This window comes from Carassius carassius, chromosome 43 (assembly GCF_963082965.1).
Source record: "Carassius carassius chromosome 43, fCarCar2.1, whole genome shotgun sequence".
NCBI classification, from domain to species: Eukaryota; Metazoa; Chordata; class Actinopteri; order Cypriniformes; family Cyprinidae; genus Carassius; species Carassius carassius.
The window spans coordinates 6,206,207-6,226,033 of NC_081797.1; the positions used below are offsets into that span (position 1 = coordinate 6,206,207).

Below are 19,827 nucleotides of genomic sequence, written 5' to 3' on the forward strand. Positions count from 1 at the left end.
TTAACAAGAAACGTAGGCTAATTATTGTGTTTCAATGTTTTGCCGCTTGCTTGAGCAGCTTATTATACAAACCTAGAAATAAAATGCATGAATAATGCGTTGTTTATATTTATTGAGTTTAAACTAATGTCTATATGAAAGACTGTAACTGTTCTGTGAAAAAAGACTTACGATGCTGAAAAAAAAAGAAAAAGAAAAAAAAAAAAAAATATATATATATATATATATTTTTTTTTTTTTTTCATGATATGAAATCAAAACAATGAACAAATGTTGTGTTTGTGGACTATACAGACGCGGATCAGTAGCGGACTGCAAACACGTCCTGTGTGAATTGAAAGCACAATGAGTCCGTGCTGCGGACTGCATATGCACTGCAGGCAGATTATGCATATAATATCCATTTTATGCAAGTGCTGTCGGGCTAAAATTGTCGCCAAAGGCGGCAACACGAGCAATTTTCTCCATCACCTTAGCCGCAAGCACGTCTTGGAATATCAACCAGCAGAAAATGCATTGTACACCTGATTATGCATGAAAAAAAAACGTCATAAACTGGAAAACCGGTATAATTAAAAAAAAAAAACGGTATATAAATTTTTGGTCAAACCGCCCAGCACTAACGCATTGCATCCAAAAGCTCAATGTAAAACCACAATATAAATACATACAATAGCTTTTTACCTACCAGGTACCACTGCTGGGGGAATTTTGGATCTGTGGGTTCAATATGAATGTCTCTCTTGTGTCTTCGCTTGGCAATCTGCTGCTCTGCCCAAATCACCTAAACACAAACACACACAAACACACAGATTAGAGGCAATATCTCAAATATTACACACCTACATCCTTGTAAATCACACATCTCAATTTACACCTTTAACTAGGGATGTACGTCTCTTCTGCACAGCTTGTCCTAGCGCTAAAAATATCGACATTTCACACTAACCCATGGTGTGCTTTTCAGGCTGCTTTTTTATAGTGTTTCATTTAGCTGTGTATGTGTGTGTGTGTGAAAAAAACAAGTTTCATCTGAAAATGAAAGTAGCTTCTCAGTATTTGCAAAGACTACAAATCTGCAATGAAAAGTGAGAGATTTCATATAAACTCAAACATTTCTCATCCAATTCCTCCCAGATCAAATGATCTGAGTAATACCCTCCACCCTGATGTACTCTTGCTGTATGTTGATGACTGACTCATTTGTTGCTGATTTTATATATGGGAATTTTTGTTGAAACATCTGAGCAAACACTTACATGAAACATCATTTAGAACCGAATTAAGTCTTAAGATCTATTAAAGAGCTACCTCTGAGCAATAAAAAATGTTTTTGCATTATGAGATGGACATGGCTAACATACAGTGCATACACATTAGCATTCACATCAGTGGTATTAGCAGCGGAGGCTAAAATCTAATCAGGAACCAGAGACTTATAGATGTATGAAGTGCTCTCTCTGCAAAACAATTGTTTTAAATGAGCTTAAAGGTCCACAGTGCCCCTGACTCATATACAGGATTCATTTTTTTCTTTTCGAGGGGATGACCAGAGAGCCCACTGATTAAATCGATTAAGTCTTGCCTCTTTTCATTCTTATGTCCATTCTATTGCTCTGATAGGATAGAAAAATGTTCTTTCTTGTACACCAGTTTGGCATTTCAGCACAAAGCATTGTTTATATAATTACATGTGTGCTTGGAAGTTGTAATTTATGAGGTTGTGTCAGAGGGTTGAAAACTAACCATCTCTTGGTTAATGGATGGGTGAGTTGTGCTCTGAAAAACAACATACATGTACAATAGTCAAGACATATTGCCTTGAACTCTGCACTTACAGTATTAACTGCACATACTACACACTGTCCAATTTGCAACTTCTTTTTTTCATGAATCAATTAAACTGACTGACAAATCAAACCAGTAGATGGTCTGAATAATGAATAGAATCAGTCAGCTAATTTCCGCAATTAATAGCCGTTTTTATTAATGTGCGAACTTCTAAAGTTAATAAAATTAAATTCATTTGAATAACTTTTTGTTCATGTAATAATGAGGAATATGTTAAACATCAAAGATTACTGAAAAGAGGTGCCCTACCAACGAAAGAGGAGGTGCAACCAAAAATCAAAAAGCCATGTCAGTTAGAAAAGGTTGCAGCACTCACTCTTGAAAAGATCAAATCTTTATTGGTTAAAATGACGTTTGACCATAATCAAGGCCTTCATCAGACATGTTCACGGCTTCACATGTTCAGTTTCACGGCTGATCACTGAGACGCCCTGCGATTCACTGAACGAGCCGTTTAACATCAAATCTGCGCTGGATATTAATATCCAAACTATAGTGAAAACACTATCAATTAGCACAGTAACAAGATCGGCAGTTTAAGACATTAACTTTTAAGCACAAAACACAAGATACTTCTCTTTTCAATATGGATAAGGCTTTATTAGATAAATCTAAGACATATAAACTAATCTAGCACATAAACGCACGCACTCATACATTCACACAAGTTGCAGGAAGATCGAAAGTTAGGGAAAGATGAGTTTAAGAGAATGAAAATGTGAAATCCCAAGTTTACAGCAATACGTGAAATTGCATAGACATGAACAACCATCAATCACTTAATTAACCCTCGCATTGAGTTCCTCAATTAGGTTAAAATTATAGTAGATACATCAGTATAGATCAGTCTGGAGGTGCATTGCCTGTGTTCCCTGTGTTGTCGTTGAAAGGGGGTTTCCCGAGGTTGCTGATTGGCTGGAAGTTCTGTAGTCGTTGAAGTGACGTCTTGGGAACCCGTGGTTGGACGTTGGCTGAGGATGCAGAGTTGTGTTGGCTGGTTGAAGTTGAACGGGCACTCGAGGTCAGACTCGGAGACACGGTGTTACAAAACTTAACTCAGAACACGAAACTCTCAAACGGAAAAGAAAAGAAGTAAAGTTTGACGAGACTAGGTTTCTTCTCATCGTGCCTAAGTAGCAGCAGGCGTGCAGGCCGAAGCACGCTGGAACCGCGCTCAAAGAACGCTTAAAGTGATGACTAAAAGCATGGCTAAAAGCTAAAGCTAGGAAGCAGAGCTACAAGCTAAAAGCAAACTAAAAGCATACATGACTAATAGCAGAAGCTAAGAAGCAAAGTTAGAAGCTAAAAGCCGGCATGACTGATAGCAAAAGCTAAACGCAAGCTAAAAGCGAAATTTTATGGTGTCCTAAGTATTTAAACTGGCCTGTTGGCCACACCTCAAATGTTGTCTTGACCAATCAGATATTGTCTTGGCTCGGGGGTATCATAAATCATATGTTATCTTATCAAGAACATGGTCCGAATTTTCCCGCTCTTGCAGGTCTAATTTTGGACATGATTCCTATAACAAGAATATGATACATTTGACAAATAACTGATGGTCATGACTGTTTCAAGCAAGCAGATTCAAACATATACATACCAAACATGATTATGAATCCTTAAGCTATCCCATAATTATATAAAGACATACACAATAAGTGATTATAAACATGATAGTCAAATGTGTGGGTTACATATAAATGAATATGGAGTGAAGCGATGTACTGATATTCATTTATAAGTCTTTTTGAGTTCATTTTTGTCCATATATATTTATAAACAGCTGCTGGCTTGATGACGCAAACGAACTGCGGGTTTGGACCCAGTAAAATAATATGAACGCAGTCCAGCGGGGCAGGGGGAGGGGGAGCAATCGAACTCGGGTTCGGACCAGACAAGCAAACCAAGTGTGAAAACACCCTAACTGACACGAATATGTTGAGCATCACCTGACCAAACCAGAAAACAGGTCTCATTGTATCCATTTCTCAGAGAAAGTGTTAAGAGCAGTATGAACTCATGCTGATATCTATAGACTCTGAAGTTAATCAGCTAACCTAGCTAGCTGTTTTATTTATATAGATATATATAATTTAGGCAAGGCAGGCAAGGCAAGGCAAGTATATGTATATATAAGGCAAGTATATGTATATATAATTCTCTAAAACATTAATACTGAAATATTATTGCAATTTAAAATAACTGTTTTGACATGCTTTAACTCTTTTAATGTATTTAAAAATTTATTCTTGTTATGGAAAACTGTTATAATAATAATAAAAAATAATAAAATGTGGCAAACAGTCTTTTTTGTCTGTGTCATGACAACAGGAGCCAACTCGCATGACCATGTGACAATGTAATGCGGTTCAAACTAAACCAAAGGCTCATCTTTTAGAAACACTGAGCTAAAATCTTTCAGTGTAGTAATACAGTAACGTAGCAATGGTTCACAGCTAGTGTTCTGCTGAAAGTCGAGATTGATTCACACAAACACCACACACATACACACTATCCTTCACACACACACACACACACACACACACACACACACACACACACACGCTTGAAATCCTCTGAGTGAGTCGTCCTTTACGCCCTTGTTTTGCAGTAATGCCAGCGTTGGGCTAAATTTATCACTAAAACCGCAAATGTGGAGCAAGGCCAGGTCAAATTTGGAGGAAGAATGCATTTCCTGTTCCTTTCACCTCTTGCTGCACTTCGTACCTTAGCAAACTTCTGAGAAGTCCACTTTGACTTTTTGCGAGCAAATGAAATTCTGGTTAGCGAGGGAGAAGATGATCACGTACCTACATTCAATATTGAGGGAATGTGCTTACAAGCGGCAGCCTTCAGAAATCTGCTTCATTAGCATAAAACCGTGCTGACCTCGGAATGCAGAGCAGGCAATGCATGTGTGTTTGTGTTTTGTATGCGTGAGGCTTGTGCCAAAATGAACCCTGGCAACAAGAATGCCTGACCCGCCGCAACAGACACAGGCCCAGAGCTGAACCCTAATGCTTCTAGCCTTGCATAAATAGAGGCTAGCACACAAGGGAGCAGCAATCCTGCTTGTATCTTCCCCTTTCTCGTTTTCCGCTGTCATGGATCAGCATTAGGAGTCATTCGGTCTCTTTAGCTGGGGTCTTTTGGGCAGGTGGAGTCTGGGAGGGCATCAGTATTAGCCCTGTAGTTGGATCTCAGAGTGTGCACGGAGTTTTAACTAGTGTCTGAAGCTTCAGAGAGTGAAGATAAGAGGCTTGTCAGCAGGAGATCTATGGAAGCCTGCAGCCAGCGGCCCAAATATGCAGTCGCTCGAGATGCCTGTGCTGCTCTCAGATAACTTATCGGCATAGCCAGTCCTGCACTTTAGTACTACCACACACACACACCAATAAAAATCACAGTCAACCATCTGAGGCTCTGGCCAAACTACTTTGTCATGGCATGCTAATGACCTCTCCTCTCGTATCATCTCCTCTCCTAATGTCTCATCTGTTCTGCATCCTTCTCATTATCTTTTTGCCTCAATACGTCTCATCTCATCCCTTCCTGCTTCGTCAGTTCCTCTGCTCTCTTGTCCCATTTCTTCCCATCTCCTCACATCTTGTGTCTTATCTTTTCATATTTTCTCCTCTTATTTCATCTACAACCTTCATGAGTTGTCACATCTCCTCTGGTCTCTTGTTGTCTCTTCTTCTTTCCTGTTGCCTGGTCTTCTCCTTTTCTCTTGTCTCATCTCTTCACACTTTACTCCTTCCTTCCTTCTACTTTTTTCATCTTGTCTCCTCCCTCTCCTACTCTCATCTTGTGTCCTATTGTGTATCATCTATTCTTGCCCCCCCCCCTTCTATCTCCTCTTTTCCTCTGCCCACTTCTCCCGCTTTCTCAGCTCCTGCTTCACATTTTCTATTCTTGCCTCCATCTCTTTCATCTCATCTCTTCCTGTTTTATCTGTTTCTCTCCTATCTTGTCTCGTTTTTATCTTGTCTCCTCCCGTCTGGTCTACTATCCTGTCATAGTTCTCTTGTCCTCCAACTCTCCTCACATCTCCTTTCATTTCATCTCCAAAAATAAGAAGGGAGGGAACAGATGCGACATTTGGAGTGGAGAGGAGATCCCACACAAACAGAGAAGAGAGGGGAAAAGAGGGCAGAAGAAAAGAGGAGATAGCAGTGAAGAGAAGAGAAGAAAAGAAAAGTGGTACAAGAAGAGAAATGGAGATAATCTCACCTAGTCTCCTTTTTTCTTGTCTAGTTTCTTTTTTTCCATTTCCTTTTGTCTCTTATCCTTTCCTGTCTTGTCTCTTCTCCTCTATTTCTCTCCTTACCCCACTTTTCTTTTCATCACTTCTCATCTCTCCATTGCTATCTCCTCTTTACCTCTGCTCTCTTTACACAACTGTCTAATCTGTTCCTTCCCCTCTTATTTTTCCATCTCATCTGTTCTCCTCCTCCCTTATCACCTCTCCTTTTGTTCCCTTTCAAGTCTCCTCCTGTCTTGTCATATATCTTTTCATATCCTCTCCTTGTATTGCTTCTCTTTTCCTTCATCTCCAACCTTCTTTCTTGTCTCAACTCCCCATGTCCTCTTGCAATGTCTTCTGACATCTCTTGTCCAATCTCCTCTCCGTTCATCCTATCTTCTCTTATTGTGTTTTTCTTCTGCTCTCCTCTTATTTAATCTCTTCCCCCCTCCTATCTTCTCCTTCTTCTTTTCACCTTATATTTTCTTTACCTTCCACTTCACTTCTCCACTTTGTCAACTGTACAGTCGTGTTTGTGAGTGACTTTCTTTACCTGTGGCTCAGTGTGCAGTCGGACATGAACCCCGCGATTGCCAGACAAAGACCTCCTCACCACACCCCTGTGTTGGAAATGATAATAATCCCCGAAAACCTGTGGACACACACACAGAGGTGATATATTAGAGTGCTATTGCAAAGAAGTCGTGTCTTACACTCCAGAGGGAAACACACTCATTAACTCCAGCACCTGCTCACAGACCAGGTCATCTCTCTCTCCAACACACACACACACACACACACACACACACACACACACACACACACACACACACACACACACACTAAGGGCCAAACAGCAAAGGTTCAGCCACATATATTTATCTCTTAAAGTTCTAATACAAAACACAGAACAGAGCCAAACACACACACACACACCCTAAAAAGAACTCCCCACTGAGAGACAGATTCTTTGAAAATGATGAAAGGCAGGTTTTTTCATAACACACGCACATGGTGACAAGTTTGAAGTATTTCTTTACAATTTCAGGTACTATTTGCACACAAAAAAAGAGCAAAATACACACATGTAAAAATGTCTAATGGCGAATGTAACGATATCACCCTTCATATTCATCCGGAAGAAGGAGGCGGGAACCGGCGGACAATCAAAAACATTTTAATAACAAAATAAACACAAAACAGCGCACCAGCCCCTCACGGACGACTGGTGCGCATAAAATAAAAACCAAAACACAACTAAAAGCCCAGGCCTGGTCCTCTCTCGTCCTTCACTGTCGTCGCTCCAGTTTTATATCCTTCCATCTCCTCCATGGGCCTCGAGACCGGTGGGACGAACAGGTGTAGTTCATCTCCAATCACTCCCCCGGCCTCGCTCCCATGTCCCTCGGCCCCGCCCCACTCGTCACATACCCCCATCGCCCCTCGCAGGCCGGGGGGTACTCCCGAGACTGCGCTCTACTCCCCCCCCCCTCCCTCCGGGGGGGCCGCTCCCGGGGACCTGCGGGAACCTGGGGGTAGGACAGGCGAGGCGAGAGAAAAGGAGATGGAAGGAGGAGCGACAGAGACGAGAGAGGGGAGAGAGGAAAAAAAAAAAAAAAAAAAAATTCCGGTTCCCAGACGCACCGCTGCTCGGCCCTCCACCAGCTGGGTGATCTCCTCCGCGGTGCCTGGCGGTGGCACTGGACGGCCCTCGGCGGACGGCACGACACTCCTCCGCCGCCCGGTGGACGGCGACGGCTCCTCCGGTTTTGGGCAGCCGGCAGGAGTCCCCCGTTCCCTGCTCCTCCCCGTTCCGGCGGATGGCAGCAGGCTCCGGCCACCTGGCGAACGGCGCCGACTCCTCCGCTCCCTCACGGACGGCAGCCGTCTCTCCACATCGTGGGCGGCCGGTAGCGAGCTCGCCCGTCCCCGGCAACTCGCTCCAGCCCACCGCCTCGAGCGTCCATGGCGGCACACTCCTCGCCAGCTCGTTGGCACCGCGGATTCACCACAGCGGCGAGGGATCTTCAGCAGCGCGTCCCTCCTTCTCCCGGGCTTCGGCACCACTGTAACGAATTAAACCTTCATAGTCATCCGGAAGAAGGAGGCGGGAACCGGCGGACAATCAAAAACATTTTAATAACAAAATAAACACAAAACAGCGCACCAGCCCCTCACGGACGACTGGTGCGCATAAAATAAAAACCAAAACACAACTAAAAGCCCAGGCCTGGTCCTCTCTCGTCCTTCACTGTCGTCGCTCCAGTTTTATATCCTTCCATCTCCTCCATGGGCCTCGAGACCGGTGGGACGAACAGGTGTAGTTCATCTCCAATCACTCCCCCGGCCTCGCTCCCATGTCCCTCGGCCCCGCCCCACTCGTCACAGCGAAAAGGAGGAGGGATGGAGAAGAAAAGATCTAACTATCTTTTATTAATCTGATACACAGAAGCTTCGGTTCAGTAAAGCAGCACATAGAAGCAGAAACTTCCCTGTATCTGGACCGCCACACACTGATGTGTGGGATCTGGTGCTTAGTTGGGCAGCTCATAACCTTGTATACTTTGAGCTTGTGTGTGCGTATGTGAGAGAATCATGCCTCTATCATTAGTCATCTTCTTCTGTTCCCAGTAGAACGCTGAAAGCAACTTCTGGACGGCCAAAAACCCACACACTTCTTTCAGAAGTGACGTCAATGAATAGATCCTGCACTATACAGTCAAGTGTCTCCTTGCTAAAATGACGTCCATTTATCAAATCGCTTCCCTGCTGGGCTTCTGTTCCCCTGACGCTTCACTGCAGACGGCCTCTCTTGGTTTCCTTTCCCGTCTCTGTCTCTCTCTCACACTCCATGTCCTTGTGATCAATAACATGACCTCTGCTGCCATCATCTACTTGTCTCACTGAAACTACAGAGGTGTCCCCTGGGATCATACAGGTATGGAAATGCTTTCCGAAACCAGCAAGACTCAGCATGAGTGTCTGAAGTGGGTAAATTGGGTAAAGTCATGCCTGGTGTTCTGAAACCTTTCAGAAAAAAAAAAGTCTCCTGGACAAAGCAAATGAAGACTTTTGCTTAGCTGTCTCCAGAAAAAATCTCAACCAAGTCACAAACTGTGCCAGCTTTGGCCTGCAATCAAGTCAGAAAAGCCAACACATTTCTCATTAAACTCTGCACATAGCAATTTATGTGGGCTTTGATATTCATATTCATTTTACAGCTCTAAACTCTTACTTCATGTCAACCAGTGTTTGCTGAACCACTGAATATACAAAGTATACAAAGCAAAATAAATCATATCTTATCAGAGTTATGAGTTTGCAGTCTGACTTGAATGTGATGAGATAAACAGACCGGAAATAACACTAAAACAATGCATGCAATCTCCTTCACACAAAAACAAATAATACAACGTGGCCAGTGTTGTCCAATTCAAGAACAAATGACTCTTATGAGCAGTTCCCTTTAATAAAATGCTCAAAAGTTCAATTGTGGGTTTGAATCTACTAACAAATTGCTACCTGAATCGATCAAAGAGATTATAAAATTACTATTGTGTATGCATTTTAAATAAATAAATATAAAATTAAAGAATTTAGAATTAGTATTTTATCAGCAGTTTGTGCATCTGCAATCTGTTATTTAGGAGCTCCATTAAGCCTCCTGTCTGCCTCAGTGTGTTGGACAGGGTCTGCAGGACTTGTGTAGCATGTTGTTAACAAGGATGGGGTCTAACGCTCTGGCGGCTGAGATCAGCTTCCAGCTTTTACAGTTCAAATCACACTGCATGTGCTGTCAGATGTGTCACAGAATTCAAACACAACTTCGTTTCATCCTCTACTTCTTTTCACTCCCTTTTTATACTCTTCGAATCACAGTTATTCTGTCTCTTTCACCTACACTAAGATTTTAATACTACTACTGTGTGTATAAGTGTGTTTGTGAGCCAATGTGAGCCAATGTGTGTATTAGAGAGAGACAGGGATGGATAAAGATGGAACCAAAAAGAGAGATGGAAAGAAAGATGGATAAACCTTTACTTTGATCTACAGAAGAAGTGAATGTGAACATCATTACTCTCTTTGGCCTGATGTGTGATTGTATAATTCATAAACCCAAAGACCAGAGATCTGAAAGACTCGCTCGCTTCTCTCAGAGCCAATTCCTCTGGACATGACACATACTGAGAGACTGTGCCTTTATTAGACCTAAAAATGGCGAGATGCTTTTACTGGCAGTCTGCGAACGCAGCACACCCAGATGGAGGAGTTACTAGTCTACAAGCAAGAAGGTTCACACACACAAACCTTTGAGAAGTGAGGAATATTTGTTACCACAGTGCTTTACTGCTGTAATTATGGCATCCTGTAAAAAGAACATCAACTTTTAAAAGGGCCATATTTTACACTTTCGTATCAGTTTTTGTTAGTGAACTTTTCTTACACCATTTTGCACATTTTCTTTGATCCTTCTTTATTCCTTGGAAAAAATTTTTTTCCAATGATATGACTTCTTAAATTTTAACTCTTTAATTTTGACTATTAAATGCAGCTTATTCTGGCTAAGGGACGCCCACTTATTCAGAAAGAGGGCATTTTAGACATATAAAGAGATCAATCCCAATCAATTTAGTTTTTGTGTCATTTAGGGAGGGTTTATCTGAAATATATGAAATAACAGCTCATCTTGTGAAAATAAAAATAATACAAATAACAGCTCTCACAGAGGTCTCACTCCATGAATGTTTGTATAGAGAACATTGGGAGAAAAGAGCATTAATGTGGACTTTCGTCCATAAGTACCAAGCACCAATCTTTTCACAAACATAAATACAAATATAAAACAAATATAAAACAAAGTTACACTTGCTCAATACTATGCCTCCAACCTGGCAAACATATTCGTTTTTCCCTGAAAATTATGTATTACATCAGCCAAGTAACTTATAAACCCTTTGTCACGAGCTGAGCTGCCAGCAGCCAGCCGAACGCCGCCGCTAACCTTCACTGTCATTGCTGTTTCGCTGATCTATTATGGGTGCACTATTTACAATATCGTTTACTACAGTTTGCCATAAATACCAGCTAGCATGCAATGTTGTCTAAGGTGCAGGGAAAGGCCTACCGGCATTCTTAAATGGCAAATGGTTGTGCTTGATTCCATGCATATATTACACAAACTATACATTGACATTTTGTCGCCCATCTGTATTAACATCTTTTGGTATCAAGTAATGAAAATATCCACACTGGCTGTCAAACCTTTCTTTTTATTTAGTAAAAGCTTTGTTATTATAACAATGTACACATTTAACCCACCACCGTCCAGATCTCCGGTTCAACTTCCTGGTTTCGCGTGAGGAAGCCGAGGGGATGTACCACTGGGTTGAAATAGAGGGGTTTCGCGGGTGATGGGCGGGATAAACCATTATTGCAGGGCTGTTTTTGTGTTTTTACTTGTATGGGTTTTTTCTTTACAAATGTGATTTTGGTAGGGGAGAAACGTTGGATATGTGTTTGTTTATTTGTTGTTTGCTTGTTTGATTTATTATTTAATTATTTTTATGTGGTTTCATGGATAATTGTTTTCTTAGCAGTAGGGCGATCTAGTGGGTGGGGCTACAGCTATTTTAAGGCTGTATTAGGCCCCATGGCCTCAGTTGAAGCAGGGCTGTGCTGAGAGAAAGAACTGTTGCATAGTAATGCTGGTTGGTACAGTGTGCAGGGTCCCACGAGACGTAGCCTGGCAACTTACTGCCTATTTATTTTCTTTATGAACAGTTTTTGTTTTGCATTATTTTTTTTTACTGTCCTGACACTGTAAATATTTTCACGTGTTTGAAAATATAAAGAAAGAAAAAAAAATAAACTAGAAGCTTCTTAAGAAACTTGCATCTTCCCTGACTCCGCCCTCGGTCAGCTTGCCACACCCTTCGTCATTCAGAAGCTGCATGAAGACAGCCAATCAGCATCATGCAATAAGTATCAGAAAAAAAAAACATCAAAATTTTTGGAACAATGCAAGGTAAAGAAATAAATAGAAAGTGATAAAAAAAAGGAATAAGTCTAATTGGTTTTAGATACACTGGCATTTGAATTCGCAATTCTCCAGACAGTCAAAGCTCTGCATTCCCTCAAGCATTCTTTTATTATTCTAAGAATAATTATTTTTCTTTCACCTGCTTAAAACACCTGCTTTGATTTTCAGGAGAGCAGTGCTCATTTCAACCTTTATGTTAAGCAAGCCATTGGAGATGTTTTCATTGAATTAGACCAGTGATGTAACCAGCTCCAGCACTCCCAAACTGAACACCAAATCTCATCTGAAAAACATGCGAGGGCTATTGATCATGTTACTCACCGCCATCATCAGTACAGTTGCATAATTGTTTTACATAATACAACAAATCAATAAAAATCTATTTTTCATAATTGCCTTTGCAGCGAGTAGTAATGAATAGATTTATGTTATATGCAGGGACATGTTGGGGAAAAAACTATTCTGGGAAATCATCGTAACAGCTTTTGCTGCCCCACTGGGGTCCAAAGTAAGTGATGGAGCCACTGACGTTGAGCTATTGATGTTCTACGGCTAAATTCAATTCAGAGGGGGCTGCACACCTCGGGAATACAGAACTGTAGCAGAAATGGCCTTCGATCAATAGGAATCTTATCAAACATCCTTTTCAAATCCAGGTTTTCGGGGGAATGAGGGGAGTCAAGGCCCAGGTGAGGGACGGAGGAGGATGTTGGCAGAGTATCTGTGGTTTCCTTTCTTTCGACACAGAGTTGTATTACAAGCAATTGTTCAAGCAGTCTTTTTATTTGATTCAAATATCTGATAAAAATCTCAATAGTTTGCTCTGTCAAATAAACATGATTTAATATTTAAAGATTTAATTTGAGATTGAGATTTAATACAAGATTGAATATGTTAAATTAAAATACCTGGATTCAAAAAGTTTATTATCAACATTAACTCAAGTATTTACTTGCTAACTTCTTTAATGTAAATAATATGCCATGGATGGACTTTGTGAACAGTTTTAAGTGATGATACAAAACAACTGCTGAATCATGGAGTTCAGTAAACCTAAATTGTTACAACTTCAGCAATTCTGCTGCTCATCTTTAAATCAAAGAAGCGATGAAAATATCCGTCTTAAGGCAATAGCTCACAAAATAAATGGCACTGTCACATTTACTAATGCAGGTTTGAAACAGAATTTGAGTGAGTAAATTTTATCTAGCAGACAGGCAACAACACTTCTGGTAAAACAAATTGAATGTGTACAGAAGGTTTTTACTGACTACATTTGAGCAGGAGGGTCTGTGTGTGTCCTGTGTTTCTTATTTGCATTCAAGTTATTGTGAAATAACCATAGCAAGCACGTACACATTTAGTGCCGTAATGATGATCTTTGATTGCTATTCAGTAATGATGCTTAACCCTCATCAAATATCAAATTTTCCACCTGGCTACCACCTGGTAGTGTTAAATCTCCCCTCGCCCTGCATGTTTTGTGTCTGCTCGTTCTGTGTGTGCGAGAACTGTCTCCTTCTGCTGACATTTCCACGTGCGTTGCACTGCAAAGACACAGCGGATATTTCACGTGCCTTAACAGTGGTTCGCTTAGGTCGCAAATAAAAATTGATGTGTGCAAACTTTTAAATGTATTTAAGGAGCATGTGTGCTAATACAGCCTATCAAGTATTAATCTTCAAAAATATTTCATTAAAAAAAAGAGAGCGCTGCAGTGTTGCAGTGTCACAAGGCAGCGATGTTGCGTGTTCTACAAGCTCAACAGTGCTTCAGACTGCTTCTCAATCAATGAATAGTGCACATTTAAAGCAAACAATTGCTTATGAACTCGAGTTGATTATGACAATGTCCACTTAATGACCTTTATATAATATGTTTTATACGGTTGTATGAATGCATATTTTCCCTCTCATCTGAAGGATCAGATCGCAATAGTATAGATATTTCAAAATAAAAGTCCCGGTGTATTTCGGGCTTGTTTATAATTAGAAAGTCACGTTTTATATATATATATATATATATACAATATAAATTAAAATATAAATTGATTAACCTTTAATATCAGTACTTTTTTCACACATTACATAAAAAATTTTCATAGATTCATAAAAATTTAACACTATTTATGGCCCTCTCCCACACCTGTGGGATGTTTGAGATTACACATTTTTAAACAATAATTTCTTGGTCTAAATTTAAAGTAATCTTGACAAACTATATATAATTTGGACCATTAGTGATGTGGTGCCAAACACACTCTTTTTCTATACAAATGTTTTTATGTGTTTTAGAGACTGAATTCAATCAAATTCAAGTTACTGCCCATAAATATTTTGAAAATAATAGAAATATGTGGCTCAGATCACTCAAACAATAAATGGAAATATGGAGTCCCTGGATATCATCTAGTAGAAAAGATTAATACTGCATCAATAAAATCTTATTAAAAGTTAATTTTTTGAGATATCAATCTAAAATTTGGCAGAAAAACTTTTTCAGATGTTTGCCTTTGATTGTCCTGAAGATTTGGAGGTGAACATGTTTTGTAAATATATATTTTATATAAAATATCAAAATATATATTTTACAATTTCATAAATTTAAACTTCTATAACTTTTTAGAAATCTACTTTTAATCTACTTTTTCTTACAATACAATTATTTACAATTATTTCTACAATAATCTGTGAATTTTCACCTTTAAAAAGATACCAAATTTAAGTGTGTCCTCCGAAGTATTCAAGATTTATAAAAATTTTAGCTGGAAGGGTCATTTTCTTGTCTATGAAAAAAATAGGACTTACAATTAAAAGGTTAAACCGGTTTGTTTTCCCAAACTTTAAAAAATCAAAAGTTGTTAAATTCATCAAGATGCTGGCACTAGTAGGCACTTCAGGACTAGAGTTGAGGAGTTTGTTATTATCTTGTGTCTGTACAGTTGCTTTTGAATGGCTTCCTATGTGGGTCAAATCGATCTGTGAACATCAAAAACGTATAAAAATTTCTTTATGTAGATTTCACAACACATCAGCATGTTGAAACGCTGTATGCATGTTGCTTAATGAGCTAAATGAGAAAAACAACTCAAAAATCAAATTGGGTCAAATTGACCCAGAACAGTAAATAAGGCTTAATAAGATATGAGTTTAATGAACCTAGATGTGTGTGTGTGTGTGTGTGTGTGATAAAACCAGAAAGAATGCAGCAGTGAACATCAAGAGGATCCATCTGGCTGAATCGTAAGTTTTGAAACCTCCCAGTGGGCTGAAGAATATGTTCACTAAATTAGTATACGCTGCATATTTCCTCTGGTCTGACGATGCATAGAATATGAATCTGCTGGCTGCGCTTCTTAAGTTTTTCGCCTTAAAATCGAAACACTCTCTTTTCCACACACTCAGATCTGAGAGCAGCTGACAGGGGTGATAGAACGGTCTTTCTGTCCTACCTCCACAGTCACGAGGGATAACATTAATCTAACCACGATGAGAGAGAATTTTATTCAACCATGGAGGTTTTCTTTGATAATATTATTTTTTTCAGAATAAAATAAAGGAAATAGGAAGGGCAGAGATAGACTGAAGTATACATACACACACACACTCTACTAACAAAGTCTATGTAGCCTCCAGCTAAATGACAATGATGGTGCACTTTAAAAATGAATCGTGGAAGTTTTTAACAATGAGAGTAACAAAGGTGGTGGTAATTCATCTTCCCTGCTGAGTGACTTCTTTCTTGGGTCCAGATTTTCACATTCTCCAGCCAACACAGAAGGATATGAAGTCATCTTATGTGACCATCCACTACATTCACTGATCCCTCTCTCTCATGCCTTGTTTAATTGATTTCTGCTCCAGTATTCTGTAGAATGTGCTATTTGGTAGAATAAACTGCTTTAAATCTTTATTTTTATGTATTTATTTATTTTTGCACAAAATTGTGATCGGATTGAGTCAATTTCCTCAGGAATAAATCAACATAAGAATGCATTTTATATCTCACGGTCATAAGATATTAGGGCTGCCCCCAAATAGTCGACTAAATGTTAGTCGATATGAAGAGGGCTTGGTCGAATACATTTTCATTAGGTGGTTAGTCGCAAAAAAAAAATAACGTGAAAAAATTACGCAATCAGGGGCTGCGCAGTTAGTGTTTGACAATACTTCAAAGCAACGAGAGATCAACGAGATCTCGTGTCTCGCGGTATACCAAAGCGCACTTGTGGGAGAGGTGTCTGGCTGATGCTAATAATTATGTCAGGAAAAAAGTCTAAAATGTGGGATCATTTTGAAAAGTCGAAAGGACGACCCTAAAAAGGCTGTTTGCAAACTCTGCAGGCGAACATTTGCCTATCACTCGTCAACATCGAATATGTCTTATCATTTAAAACATGTAAGTAGTAACGTTAACCAACACATGGCCCCTCGTTTTAACAATAAGGATGTAAACACATTTGCGCTGTAAAGTTAAATCATAGTCATGGTTTTTGACATGCATTTGTCTCTAGACTCATCCACAATATAGCAGCGATGATGTGGCGTTGTGCGCTTCGACTTCGCAGTCAACAATGATGCAGCAGAGATTAGTTTTGAGACCCCCTCTAAGTGAGAAAAGAAAGCGAGAAATCACAGAGAAAATTGTTGATTTCATTGCGCTTGATATGAGACCAATCAACGTTGTCCGTGGTGACGGGTTCAAAGAAATGTTTGAATTCCTCGAACCAGGCTACACCATTCCCAAACACGACACGATAATGCACAATTCTTGTTAAGAAAATTCAAAGTTGTACAGCAGTCAGCTTTACAACAGACACATGGACCTCTATCAAGAGTGAGGGTTACATGACCGTTACTGCACACTTCATGTCTGAAGATTGGCAACTACATTCTTTTGTGTTGGAAACAAAAGTGCTGGAGGAGAGCCACACAGCTACCAACATAAAAGAGCGACTCAGTGAAGTGATGGAAGAATTTAAAATACCTGCAGAAAAGAGGGTAGCAGTCGTACATCACAATGCCGTTAATATGGTGTTGTGCACAGAACTGATTTCTAATGATCCATCCTGGGGTAATGCGAAGGGCGTCCGTTGTGCACTCGTTACAGTTATGCATAAACGCGGCTCTTAAAACTGACCCCATATGTCGATGCATCGCTGCTGCTAGACGCCTTGTGGGGCATTTCAAGAAAAATACTAAGGCTACAACAGCTCTGACTCATAAACAGAAGCAGCAGAATGTTGCAGAACACAAACTTTTCCAAGATGTCTCCACAAGATGGAACTCCACGTACTTCATGCTGGAGAGACTCTTGGAACAGAGATGGCCGGTTACAGCTGTGCTGTCAGACCCTGAAATTACCAAACGGTCTGAACGAGGTCTAGATCTCACAACAGCACATTGGCTGACAGCGGAGGACACGGTCGCAGAGCTAAAGCCTATGATCACTCTCACTGAGCTGCTTTCTCAGGATTTAAACGCATCCCTATCCGCCACACTGCCCATGTTAATAAACATGAACAGACGCCATTTGGTGCTGCGCAACGAAGACAGTCCCACCACAAAAGCACTAAAGACAGATCTAGCAAAAGAAATTGACACGAGATGGCAACTGACGGAAAATATCGCGACCAGCATTTATATTCAAGCTGCTGTCTTGGACCCACGTTTTAAGAGCTTGTCATTCTTTGACCAACACGAACGAGAAGATGCGTACTCCACAGTGTCGGATCTGGCAGAAAGTTTATCCATAGAAACTGCGCCAGAGAGTGATCATGACAGCATTAGCCCTGCAGAGGAGGGTGAGCCCAAACCGAAAAAGGAAAAGCAGGCTGAGATATCCATGCTGATGGCCATTGATGAGGAGGAGCATGCAGAAGAGAAGGATGAACTAAAAATGTACTTGGCAGAAAAAACAAAGGTTGATTCGGGACCATTGGCATGGTGACAAAAAAATGAACATCGATTTTCAAAGCTCGCTAAAGCAGCTAAACGCATCCACTGTATCCCTTCCACATCCACTCCATCAGAGCGCATCTTTTCAAAGGCCGGCTTCATTGTGAACAAGTCGAGAATCTCCCTTCTTCCCAACAATGCGGACAAGCTGGTGTTCCTCTCACATAATATGAAAAAAATAAAATCGAATTGAAAGCTTAGGTAAGAATGCTTAATTTCCTTTTTGTAGTGTTTCTGTTTGCTATCTGTTAGGCTATATAAAAAAAAAAACCGGGTATTTTTATAATGGGTAGGCTATACAAATAAATAAATACATATTATTTTTATTTATTCGTTTTTATATAATGCAGAAGTTGTTTTTTATTCTGTAAGAAAAATTAGTCTGATGTTTGCAATTTGTTGTTTCAGGTCAAGACTCATTCGTCGTCTTAATGGCAGTTTGTGGCTTTGCTCTGATATTTTTGATTTGTATTAGTGTTCTTTAAATTATTTGTTCCACATTTTGTCTTAAATATAGTTGTTCTAAACAATTTAATCAAATACTTAGGCTGTTGATTTGTTTGCCGCCTTCTTTTTTATTCTAAGTTTTGGCGTTGTGCGATGTGCCATGTGCCATGTGCATTTATTAAATTGTTCGTTTTTGTTAATTTTCCTTTTGAACAATATAAAAATTATATTAATTTTCCACTGTATTTTTATACCAAACAGCGTTTTTGCTACAGTATTTATTTATTTTTATTTTTTTTGCCTTGTTTTGTACTAGGCCTAAGTTACTAATAAGTTTATTTAATTTATCTTAAAGAACAAATTTTAGTTTATTTTATTCAAAACTGTTTTTTTTTTTTTTTTTTTTTACATGTAACTGTTACAGTTTGTATTATTGATATTAAATTATTAAAATGCACAGGCAGTCTGATTGCTGTTTTTATGTTATAATTAGCCTATAACGTTCCGGCCACTGATTTTTGTGTCCGTATATATAACTATATATATATATATATATATATATATATATATATATATAAAATCAAACTACACTGATTTATGCTTATTTAATTTAATTTATGCTGTATGTTTTAGATTCACTAAAAGGAACCATTTTACAAGAGTCATTAGTTTTGGGAATCAAGCTACACTTGTCACCTTGTATGTTTTTGATTCACACAAAAAAAAAAAGAGAGAGAGAAATGGCCCATAAGAATCATTTGATTGGGAAACAGACAACACTGGTCGCATTGTATGTTTTCTATTGTTAAGTCATTAAATGAGTCATTCATTCAGGAATCAAACTACACTTGTCATTTAGTTCGTTTTTGATTCACTTAAAAATGCCCATCTCGCATATACGTATTTATTCATAAGAGTAATTTGTTCAGGAAACAAACCAGGCTGGTCTCTCTGTATGTTTTTGATTTACTAAAAACGATCATTTCATAAGAGTCATTTGTTTGAGAATCAAACTGAACCATTCACACTGTACACATATTTTTAATTATCTAAAAATGACCAGGACTCGATTGATTTGTGACCTGTGTATAGTGAATAATCTTAAAATGTCTTGAGAAACCTGCTTTCTTTCTTCAGTTGCAAAATAAAAATGAAAAAAGATATTCTGAACAATGTTTCAGCTGGTTTTGCCCATGTGGGCTCCATTGTCTGGACGAGATCAAAACACTGAGACATTTTAAAAAAGCAAACCCTTTGTTTATTTACAGGTTTATTTACAGTAT

General features: G+C 39.4%; 1 protein-coding gene across 1 annotated transcript in view; it reads right to left on the reverse strand.

Moving 5' to 3' along the window:
* Positions 1 to 19,827, reverse strand: part of furinb (furin (paired basic amino acid cleaving enzyme) b) — a 99,382-nt gene that overhangs the window by 41,430 nt on the left and 38,125 nt on the right. The window contains exons 2-3 of the mRNA XM_059535618.1: positions 6,654 to 6,752; positions 689 to 784 (exon numbers count right to left, since the gene is read on the reverse strand). Coding sequence (XP_059391601.1) covers positions 689 to 784; positions 6,654 to 6,752 — 195 coding nt within the window. The remainder of the gene's footprint in view (positions 1 to 688; positions 785 to 6,653; positions 6,753 to 19,827) is intronic.